Here is a 12,546-nt window from a genome sequence, read left to right on the forward strand (position 1 = left end):
AACATATCTTGCTCTTCTATTCTCCAAGTCTAGGGAAGGTAGGCCCCTACACAGTTAAAAAAATTAACTATGTACACATTGGGCAACTAAACACAGAGGATGGAATGATAAAAAACCTTGGGGGAATTGAATTAGCCTTCAAAGAAGATATTATTTTTGGACTTGGTCAGGTTTGGGAGGAGGGAAATAGGGTATATACTAGCCAAGGCAAGCTCTTCTTTAAAAAAAAAAAAAAAAGGTGCATGAAAAAAATTATGTCTGAACAATGATGAAAAGACATTCATAGATAGGACATATGTGTGTTTCAGAAGGGGGGGGAAGAGGGACGGGTACTAACACTGGAGAGGTGGGTTTGAATCATGTTGATAACCTGCGTATTGCTCCAAGTAGTCTGGCTTTGTCTTGAAAGGTTTTAGAAACACAACTCTTGGGTGGCAGGTAGACAAGAATGACTACTTAGATAGGAGGACCATTTAAAAGGCTACTGCAATAGATTAAGCAAAAGTAGAGACAACTCAAACTAAATGTGTCAGTGACGTTAAGGGTTCAGGTATGCGGCAAAACAAAGAGGAGAGCCAAGGAAAACCATTAGCTTACAGAACTGTCGGTTATAAGCACTACTGGACGAACAAGGCTAGGGGATGATCATGTCTTCAGCTGGAAATACGTTGCACGTAAAGTTCAGTTTCCTCATTTATAAAATAAGGTAACTAATAAATGATCCAACTGAATCTTGGAGTTGATGGGACGATTAAATAATAAACAAAAAGGACATAATACTATTATTTATGCCTAGATTTGTGGAAGTATGGACCTGGAGAGAACCCAGGGCTGAAGAGAGACATCTTGGAGTTCCTGGTACATAAGTTATGGCTAGTAGTGCTGAAGGTTATAAGCTTGATCATACCAGGAAATGATGCCCTATAATCCAGGACTAGACCCTGGTGCATGCAAATATGTGGCACGTGAGGCCCTGGGCTGGACGCCAGCAAAGACGATTTTGAAGGCATGATCCAAATATGGGAATCTGGAGAAAATGGTATGATGGAAAAATTATAAGCGGTAAATAGCCAGAAGTGCCTATTCTTTCCAGAAGCTGGTAGGATGAGAGCTGGAATGGGTAGGTTTAACACTTAAAAGGTCAAGAGCATGCACCCTCAGCAAAAGCTACTCCAGGGGAAGGGAGAGGTGGAGGCTAATCATAGTTCATTTAGGAATGTTGTATTTTCATGATGTGTTCTGATGTTAGGTAACTTTAATTCAGGAAAAATTCATTCGTGTGGCTGGAGCACTGAGAATTTACTCTCTCCCAGGGGCTACAAATACAATTTTTCTTCTTTATTTAATTTGAAGAATAGAGGGCCTTGTGAATCAGACTGAGAAAAAAAATTACTGCTGTCAGGATTCATTGATACATTTTTTTCACAGAGAAAAGAACACTAGATTTGGAGGAAAGAGGGAAGAGACAATGCAAATAAAATACAAAACACCAGAAATGAAAATAAACTTTCTGGAATAATGCAGGGCTGGTGCTGCCAGAGAACAGACGTGAGTGCCTTTCAGACGCTACTCCCATCTGCCAAGGGCCATTAAGGACACATATCTGCAAGCACTTTACAACATTACCACTCTTACCTTTCTTTTGATATCAGTGAACTGGGAAAACATTAAAGACCAATAATACGACAGCTCCAGGATATAATAGTAGTGAAGGTCAGTTGTGAGTGGCTGGGGATTAAAGAAAAAAAAAAGAAAGATTAATAGTTAATAGGAAACCAAATTGTGTCCCAAACATCTCAAGTTCAGTGCTGAAAAGTGACATGGTCTTATGCCTCCACAGATTCCAGCCCCATTCTCTCTATGGGTAAGAGGGCTTTGAAGTATGTCTCTAATACACAGCTTAATGGCATTAAGTTTGTTGCATCTCCAACCAAAAAAGTGTCAATGAGTATGAACATTTGGTACCCAATTCACTATTTACTTTAACAACAGCATTTATGGTTCCTTGATAGAAGGATCTGTTAAGATTTCTTAGGCAACCTGAAAAAAAGCCTTTTAATACATACAGAAAAAGAGTAACCCTGGAAAGTACCATGAGATTCCATAGTATAGGGGCAAGGGAGGTAGGTGATAGAATGGGTGCTAGATGGGGTGATAGATGGGTCATGAAGGCAGAGTTTCGAGTTCTGTATTAATCAGAGCTTTCTTGTTATTAAGGAATGTTCTGTACATTGCAAATATCAGAAAAGATAATTCAAAAATATTTATTAAAAGGCAGAGGGACAAGGAAGCTGCCAAGAAATACCAGGCTAGGCCCTCAGCCAGGAAATCTGAGATCAAGTCTCAGCTCCATAGCTCAGTGGGCCTTAGTATACCTTTTGTAAAATGGGGGGTGATACCTGTTCTATCTGCTTCAGGGGTCCAAGAATGGGGAGAGGCTCAGAGAGCCAGTAGAAGTCAAGAACATTTATTTTGTTTACTAAGCTATAATGAAATGTCTTACTTTACCAGAATGAATGAGAGACCTTTGAAATGCATTCTATCCATGCTGCCCACAATGTAATAGTATATACAGTAACTGCAATTGAAACTTTAATGCTCTGGGAACCAATAGCAGCGTAACAAAGTACTTTCATGAGAAGCTGGCACTCTCTTAACTACCAACCCTACCAGCTTTATGCACTGGTATCAAAGAAAACAGTTGTCCCTCCCACTGATCTCTGGCAACAAAACACATGAGGGGACAGGATATTATCCCACCAGCAATCCCAAGCTCTGAGTAACAATGACCATCAGTGTGTTTATCAAACTCAGCACCATACTGGAGAGAATATATTTTCCACTGAATTGTCCTTTTAAAATTTGCAGGCATTAGCAATAAGGGATGGGTATTCAGGTCAGACATATGGCAGCAATGAAGTCTAGAAAATAGGGCACTGGCTTCAGGACCCTGGGAGCCAAGGTTAAATTTCAGTTTTAATGAGCTTCCCTGCACCACCACCTGGGAAAAACCACGGCGGGCTAGGAAGACAGGTGAGAGTACATCTAGAAACCAGAGTTCCTAAGAGAGCATCATATTACAAAACTACCATATTCATGGAGTGCTCTGCAATTGACAAAACTATCCACATGTTAATTTCTCTGACTCTCATAAAAACCCTATAAAATTAGTACCATCATTTTCTAGATAGTATAGCTGACAGGAAATTGCTGTCAAGTTAGTTCAGGTTGAAAGGCTAATCACAGGTCTTATAGCTAGTGAGGCCCTGTGACTGCTATTCGAGGGCTTCTCATTCCCAACTTGTGCTCTTTACGACAAACTATCTAGTCCCAACTAAAGATCACTTTCCATTATTTTGGACTTAAATATATGCATTATATAAGAACCATCATATATGTAATAAATTACATATATATTCATACACAAGGAGCAGTGTGCCTTTAATAAAATTGCAGCAGACCACTACTCTTTCATATAAACATATGTTCAATTATTTACTTAATATACATGCTAAAAACATAATAAATATGCTTCATGAGCACTACCTATCTTTAAAAAAGTGCTCTTAAGACTTGAGACTGACTTTGAACTGTAATCTCTGTAATTATTCAGCATAGCTACCCACAATGCACTTTAATTACACGCATAATAATTACATGCTCTTTATTTTTTTCCCCCACACATATAAAAAGAAAAGTAGCTGATTTTTTTATGAGAATATGGAGTTTATCAAAGATGACCATTATTCCTTCAAGAAATCATGAACTGTTCCTAAATTTCGGGGGCTATTACCAAATTATTCATTGATAAGCAATGATGTCTTACTAGCAGAAGACAATATTGATCTGAAACTCCAAATACACAGTATCTTTCCTTCTATACTGATGATGTTTCTTATTTTTACTTCTTATTTTATTGTTTTTTAAAGATTTATTTTATTTTAAAGTAATCTCTATACCCAATGTGGGAATCAAATTTATAACCCCAAGGTTAAGAGTCACATGCTCCACGTACTAAGTCAGGCAGACATTTCAATGTTTCTTATTTTTAAACATATCTATCTACCAGACCCTCAAATTTTCATGTTAAATCTATAGTTTTGTCTGTGAAACAGCCTGCAATTACATTTTGGCCCACTGCCCCAACAACTAATTATCTCAGAAAAAAGCAATTCCTTAGCTCCAGCCATAAATGTGAAAGCTATTTCAGACTATGTTATAGTTATAAAGAGGAGTGGGAATTACATTTCATGTGACATTTGTCCTAATGTTGTTCATATGACAGAATTTTCCTCATAAATGCAGTGCATTAGAGCAGCTGCCACATGAACATTCAAGTTAAGGTTTCTAGAAGGCTTTGAATACTTTTATAAATAGAATTCTAGATGTATATGGATTTTTCCACTCAGTATACCAATACAGGACACAACCAGAGGTGTAATGACAATATCCCAAGTATTTAAGGTAGTAAAATAGCAGTGGAGCCTGAGAATTACAACTGTGGACAGTAAGTTTTGATGTTGACTTCAGTCTCCATCAGAAAGCCCTAGAATGCTCAGCTTTCTCTAACCATGTCATATTGCTTGCTTACATGCTTTTCTAATATGGATGTACCCCATAAAAGAGATGGAAATGCAAACTCAAATTCCATTTCAATGTGTCCCTAGCATGAACTAGCCCAAGAAGTTTCCAACACTGGTCCCTAGCTCCTGTTGCAACACTGCGTGTAACAGAGACGATTACAGAGCATGCTTGCTTCCCATTAACTTTATGCACACCAAAAAGACCAAATACCTCTAAGAAGACAGCCCAAAGAACCAAAGCCAAAAATCCAAGTTGCTTATCCGAACGTATGTCACTTTATCATCAAAATATCTAGTTGTATTTGATTCTCTTATATAACATATTCCAATTAAACTAGAAAAGACCCAGCTCTATGGTATTCAAATAGTAACTGATCTGAGGACCACAACACATGCTAATCTTATTGAATTCATGGACAGAGGCAAAGGTATGTAGGAAGCAGAGATCTGAAATGCTCCCTTTCTGGGGTATAATTTTAATCTCAGTTTTGGCGATGGTTTTAAGTTTAGTGTAATGATACAAGCCAATTTTTCTATGCTCAAGGAAATGGTGTTTGATTTACATATTTAGAGGCTGCTCTTAAGCCGCAAAGTGACCTGAACTCTGCTTGTTTGCTGCAGCCCCACACTTTGCCCACTTGCTGTCCAGACGGACCCTTGCTGGTGTCAGGTCTTCAGGCCCTCCACAGTAATTGGAAGATCAGCTGTTAGAAGCAAGAATCGCCCAACTATTGAATCGATTGTATCTCACTCTCCAGCAAAAGCACCTTCCAGCTTATTCATTTGCTAAAGCAACTGAGCTCTGATTCTGAACTTCACTGAGAAAACAAACTGCTTCCCTTAACTAGGCTAAGTCTGGCATCAAGCAGCAGGGGCAAGGGCAAGGGGCTAAAAAGTGAAGTGGCTGCCCAGCCTGCTGGGGCCTGAAACCATGAACCTGACCTAAGGGAGATACTCTGTGTGTGTGAAGACCCAGTCAGCAATGTCTCCTTACCTGATAGGGGTAGTTGTACCAACAGTGCCTTGTATTCCACAACCACGGGCTCTGAAACAAAATGACAAACACATTTCACATGTTTTGGAAATGAAACAAGATTGTCCCCAGTATTTTGGGATTTCAATAATCGACCTGTATGAGAACTGAAGACCTTAACTAGAATTAGGACTTTTAAAAAAAAATAAATGAACTGAGTTCTTTTTCTTTTTAAAAAAATTTTAATGTTTATTTACTTATTTATTTTGAAAGAGAGAGAGGGAGAGAGAAAGAGGGAGAGCGTGTGCAAGTGGGGAAAGGGCAGAGAGAGAAGGAGAGGGAATTGCAACCGTGAGATCATGACCTGAGCCAAAATCAGGAGTCAGATGTTAAACTGACTGAGCCACCTAAGTACCCCTAGGATTAGGATATTAAAGCAGTTAATATTCCATTATACAGTCTCTCTGGGTAATCTTCTAAACTCAACTGGTAGTATTTCTGGGATGGAATCCCCACTGGTGCTTTTTGTATTTTGGTTACATAGCCACCTTCCTACTATGCAACCAGCCTCCACAGCAGAGCCCTTTAGAAGTCTCACCCAGACCAGATGCAAATCATCAATCTCACTCTTATCAATAAACAATGCTGACAGTTGGTGCAAACTACCCTGAAACTCCTCCAACCAATGTTACAAAGCAACATTATCAATCAATCGTTTCATGCTTTGGTGACCAGTGGTTAAGTAACCGGCAGGGATACTTATTTCAGCAGAACAGCTCAGACTAATTCCAGGCCTGAGGGAATTAACCCTCACAACACACTCCACCTCCCAGTTCATGGTCAAGGTCTTTTAAAGACAAAACAATCATTCTTAATTTGACAGCAATCACTTGGTTTACAACACTGTAAAATCAAAGAGAACATCTAAGTGTACACATATTCCAAACATTTATAGTAAGCAGGGAGAGACTGGTATAGATTTACACAGGCTGCTGAACAATCCGATGATACCAGCACAAACTTTCCCATATTTTTTGTATTAAATTTATAATTCTTTTGCATTCTTAACCCAAGCTATCAGCATTTTGCGGCATACATCTACATACATTTAATGTACATCTGTATGTTTCTTTTTTTTTAAATTTATTTTTAATGTTTATTTATTTTTGAGACAGAAAGAGACAGAGCATGAATGGGGGAGGGTCAGAGAGAGAGGGAGACAGAATCTGAAGCAGGCTCCAGGCTCTGAGCTGTCAGCACAGAGCCTGATGCGGGGCTCGAACTCACGGACCGTGAGATCATGACCTGAGCCGAAGTCAGACACTTAACCGACTGAGCCACCCAGGCGCCCCTTCATCTGTATGTTTCTTAAGAAACACAATCTATCCTTAACTCAATCCATGTTTATGCATCTCAAAATGATAATACTGTCATTGAAAGATTAATGTGAGATATATTTGTACTGACCTGACCTCTTTCCTTACCTCGTCCCAGATCCTATAAGATTAAAAGTTGCTGCTGTCTACAGTAGGATGATGTACTTGTCTCCCTGAAAGCCATAGATACTGTCACCCTATCATCATCCGCATCAGCTCTACATGAATGATGATGATGATGATGATGATGATGAAGACAGCAGCTAATACTTGTTCAGTCATCCCTACATCCACACATTTATTTTTTTAGGGTTTTTCCTCTGTGGTCTGTTATTTATTTAACAAATTAAAAAGTTATTTAGCTCGAGACTGTCCCATTATACTTGTTTTAAAGAGCTTTTTATTTATTTATTTTCAATATATTTTTTAACATTAATTTTGAGAGAGAGAGAGGGAGCATGAGTGGGAGAGGGGCAGAGAGAGGAAGAGAGAGAATCCTAAGCAGGCTCCGCACTGTCAGCACAGAACCCAACACAGGCCTCAATCCCATGAACCACGAGATCATAACCTGAGCTAAAATCAAGTTGGATGCTTCACTGACTGAACCACCCAGGGCTCCCCATCCCATACACTTTTCAAGGTTCTCACATATGAACTAATTTTGTTCTTACAGTAGCTAGTAGTATTTGTTTCATTTTATACATAGGTACAGTGAGGCCCTGAGTCTGTAAATAACTGCCAAGATTAAATAGCTAGGCAGTCCCAGAGCTGGAAATCAAACTCAGACTCTCTGGTCTTAGACCCAAATGTGACTACTGTGCACCCTGCCTCTGAGTCTAATAAAAAACCTGAACCAGGCCTTTATTTAGGGAGCCAGACTGAAGTAAAAAGCCATTCTATGCACTAAACCATTCTCCTTTCATTAAAGCACTACTAATATGCCTTCCTTTCATCTGCTCTTGCCATTGACTACCTGTTCAGTGCTGTATACATCATTGCACGTAACATCCTGGTGTCTGAGTTGTATGCCTGTCCGTCTCCTCCATTTTCTCTCATCTATAACCTTGATGTTTATTACTGACCTACCTCACAGAGTGCTTGTGAAGATCAAATGAGACAGCATGTATAAAAATATTTTAGAAGCTTCAGAAGTTTCATATGTGGTTGTCATATGGTTATATAAATAATACATGTCCATCGAGGAAGATACAGAAAATACAGAAAGTAATGAAAAATAATGTGTATTTTCATCACTATTATCATTTCATGTACATCCCACTTTTGGTCTTTTTTCTATATTTCTGTATTTCTATATAAATATAGATTTATTTTTAATAAATTAAACACATGTACACACATAATTTTTAAATGGGCATAACATACCAAGATCTATTTTAAAGTATAGTACAAATGTTGGTTATTATCCTTTTTCTGATAAAGCTGTATATTATCTCAATAATGAGTTGAAAGTCCCTGAGGGAAAGGTATGTTTATCCCCCCAGCACCTGGACCCAAAGCTGACAGTGCAACGTTCATTTACTAAATGCTAATGAAAGGAATACAGAATTAAACACAAGGCCTATGACAAATCTTGTAGCATTTTTCTGAATGTATCAGTCCCAAGGCAACAGGGCATGCACGTGCTTGCCTCTAAAGATGTAGTGGGAATCTCTTCCACTGTGGCCACTCCTTCCAGTCACAGGCAGGAGAACAAAGTGTCCTAGAAACAGCCATTTTTTAGAGCTTTCCCTCATCTGTGAGTTTCTTGACTTGTCTGGTTTTTTCCTAACATGCAGACTTCTCCCTGTGTGCATCGGATGTATACCAACTAGACCTGTTTCCATTATGTGCCAAAACTTGACTGACCTGCAGATATACTGGATGAGTCTTTGTCTCTCAGTGGGCCTTCACCCAGGTGAAACAGGAGCAATAGGCCTGCATACTATGAATCCGATGAAACTACCAGGGCCCTAACTCAGCCTGCAAGCTTATTTTCCAAGCATTTTAACTGTTTTATTTTTTTAATTTTTTTAATGTTTATTTATTTTTGAGAGAGAGAGAGAGAGAGAGACAGAGTGCAAGCTGGGGAGGGGCAGAGAGAGAGGGAGACACAGAATCCAAAGCAGGCTCCAGGCTCTGAGCTGTCAGCACAAAGCCCTACGTGGGGCTCGAACTCATGAACCATGAGATCATAACCTGAGCTGAAGCTGGACGTTTACCAGACTGAGCCACCCCCCCCCCCACCAGGCGTCCCCCAAGCATTTTAATAATAAGTTCTTTCACACTGATGCATGTTCACCTATACCTCTCCCTTTGACAACACTAGATGCGAGTATCGCCTTCTGTATGCATACCACATTTTTCTAGGATCTCAGATTTTATGGGCTTCCTCAACCCTATGGGGCTGGTAAAACAAACACAAATGTCATCTTTCTCAATTACAGATTAGAAAACTAAAGTCCATGAGCAGGCGATTTTCCCAATTTTTTATAGTTCAACACTAGTGTATGAATCTGAATTAGCTGCTTATAATTTAATATATTAGGTGTAATTCCTTCTATGTGAATTGATACCATGAAGCTATCTTTTCTTTAAAATTCATTTTCTTTTATCAATTTTTCCATTTTCTACATTTCTAGGTGTCTTTTTCAGAATCATTTAAACATTAATTTGATATCAAAATCTGTATATTCCATCACATGAATTAAAGGATAACAACATAATTCAAAACATAAAAAGCTGAAATATTCAGATGTCAGGAACACTGGTAATTTAAAAATAACACACTGAAAACCCTAGGTTTAGAATGATAGGCCTAGCATCTTCCTAAATAATAAGTTCTGTGCTTAGAACAGTGCATGGCAATTTAAGCACATTTTCCAGAAACAGATAAGCCTTTTTCACATGGCCTCACAATATCAACTCATGTTGTCAAGCCTGGAGAGTCTAAAAACCCAAGGATTTTCCCATCTTGTCATTCCAATACCTTGAGATTCACATTCTTCCATGTCACACACATACACTTAAATAATGTTATGAAACACTTCACAGATTCCAAAGTACTTTATATATATTATCTTATTTAATTCTCACAACAACACTGCAAGTGTCAGAGCAACACAGCCAGCAGGATATCCTAAGAGACAACATGCTGGCATGGAGCTTTTCAAACTGTTAATGCAGGTTCTGATTCAGTAGGTCTGGCCTGGGGCTAAGATTCTACATTTTTAACAAGCTTCCAGGCAGTGCAGATGCTAATGGGCCTTGGACCACATTTGAAAGAAGGTGACACCATCTTCCTGGTATTTACCATGTGTAAGGCACCCTGCTAAGCCCTTTGTTCCAATATTCCACAATTTAATGTTTGATGAATGAATTAATGGATTATTCCTAATGTTTATAATAACCCTTTGAGGCAGAAATTGCCAGTGAAACAAAATTTAGCTAGAGACATTACTTCTCAACCAACCTCCCTCTTGGATATAACCACATATCTAAGCTCTGGTGGGAGGGATATGACCAGAATTTACATGTGCCACTTCAGGATGGTGCCCCTAAAAGTTCAAGGGAATGTGTTCCTCTCACCCTTTCTCCACTCCTATTGGAGGGAGAACATGAAAATTGGAGCGGTCACCTGGGACCTTGAAATCTGTTTCTGTTGAGGTTGATGTTAGAGGTCTCCTACCAGCCCCAGTCTGCTTACCTCTGGATTGTATGTGGGAGATGAACACATTTCTATCATTTTTCTCATATCTAAGCTACTGGGTTGTCTTTAAAAAATATATACACACACATACATACATATACTAGCATAGCCTGTCTTCTCACTAATATATGCATCAAGGCAAGTCTCTTTAATTATTTTATAGACAAACAAGCAAGCTCAAAAAGGTACCATAATTAATTGAAGACTACACAGCTGATGAGTAGAAAAACTTAGATTCAAACCCAGGCCAGCTAGATTCTTCCACTTTACCTTCCTTGCAGTTGGTATCTTGGGTACAAAGAACGGGTAAAGAAAGAGAAACACTAAGGGCATTTGGAATTGATTACCAAAAATGAGTTTTTACATTACAAAACTGAATTTCAGGGTTAGAGAAGACCTTCAAATCCTGCTTAATCAACAAAAGAACCCATATGTAAAGATGGGTAATCGGGCCTCTCATTTTTCAAAAAGAGCTCCGTGTTTATCAATCACTGACAAGATTCCTCAGGCATACTTCCTGCCTTTTTTTTTTATCCCCAACAGAAATTATGTCAATTTTTTGTTTTGGAATCTGCTATGAACTGAACTGTGTTCCCGCCACCTCCCCCCCCCCACCCCGCCCAAATTCATATGTCGAAGCCCTAAATATCCAAGGTGACTGTATCTGGAGATAGGGCCTTTAAGAGGTAATTAAGGTTGAATGAGATCATGAGGATAAGATCATAATCCTATACTGAAAGGAGTGGAGGCCTTATAAGATGAAGTGAGATCTCACTCTTTCTCCTCCTCCTCTTCTCTCTCTCTCTCTCTCCCCACATGCTCAGAAGAAAGGCTATGTGATGATAGCAGTGAGAAGATGGCCATTGGGAAGACAGGCAAGTCAGAAAGAGAGCCCTCACCAGAAACCTAACCCTGCCAGGCCTCAATCTGGAACTTCCAGCCTCCAGAAGCATTGGAAATCAATATCTATTATTGAAGTTACCCAATCTGTGGTATTCTGTTATGACAGCCAGAGTTAACACAGCATCTTAAGACAATTTTTAATAAACATGCTTCATAGCTATTAAACTCCACATCAACTGATTTCAATTTAAGAAGACTTACAAAACATCTGAATAAAACTCAGGTAGACCATAATGTTGTGGATAAGAAATGACTTCTAACACTCTCAGTCTAAACCATACTGTCTGTATAATGGGATTTTTCATTATATTACACACATCTGCTCCCATATACGTCACTTGAGACACAACCCTGTGTCAAGTGCATCCATCAATAACACGGTGTCCCACGGGAGACGTCTGTGACTCTTCTTTCCCTGAGCAAACCTAACCCCAGCACCAGGATGGAGGTCAGAAGTGCTGTGGGGAGTCATCCTATAGTCTACATTTGCGTTTTGACCATATGCATAAGACTTATATATAACTATGGTTTGTTTGTTTGTTTGTTTTAAAGAGAAAAGTAGAGAAGCCTTTGAAGTATCAGGTCTCTTATCAGCTGTTCTTTAGAAGCTTCATCATGAACAGAATTAACAAAAATAGATCAGATCTGATAATTTTACTTTACCATCTGGAATAAGATAGGTTTGATCTTATTTTATTTATTTTTTTAAGTTCCATTTGAGGGGCGCCTGGGGGGCTCAGTCAGTTAAGCATCCGACTTCGGCTCAGGTCATGATCTCGCCGTTTGTGAGTTTGAGCCCCACATCTGGCTCTGTGATGCCAGCTCAGAGCCTGGAGCCTGCTTTGGATTCTGTGTCTCCCTCTCTTTGCCCCTCCCCTGCTTGCGCGCGCGCTCTCTCTCTCTCTCAAAAATAAATAAGCATTAAAAAATGTTTTAAATTTCCATTTGACATATTCCTTGAAAATAATAGTTTAAAAAACCCCACCAAATCTACTTTTCAGTTTC

General features: G+C 39.0%; 1 protein-coding gene across 1 annotated transcript in view; it reads right to left on the minus strand.

Annotated features, from left to right (window-relative positions):
• The window catches only part of CERS6 (ceramide synthase 6), a 331,299-nt gene that overhangs the window by 73,371 nt on the left and 245,382 nt on the right, over positions 1-12,546 (minus strand). The window contains exons 5-6 of the mRNA XM_049616074.1: positions 5,578-5,628; positions 1,636-1,728 (exon numbers count right to left, since the gene is read on the minus strand). Coding sequence (XP_049472031.1) covers positions 1,636-1,728; positions 5,578-5,628 — 144 coding nt within the window. The remainder of the gene's footprint in view (positions 1-1,635; positions 1,729-5,577; positions 5,629-12,546) is intronic.

This window comes from Panthera uncia, assembly GCF_023721935.1.
Source record: "Panthera uncia isolate 11264 chromosome C1 unlocalized genomic scaffold, Puncia_PCG_1.0 HiC_scaffold_3, whole genome shotgun sequence".
Classification (NCBI taxonomy): domain Eukaryota; kingdom Metazoa; phylum Chordata; class Mammalia; order Carnivora; family Felidae; genus Panthera; species Panthera uncia.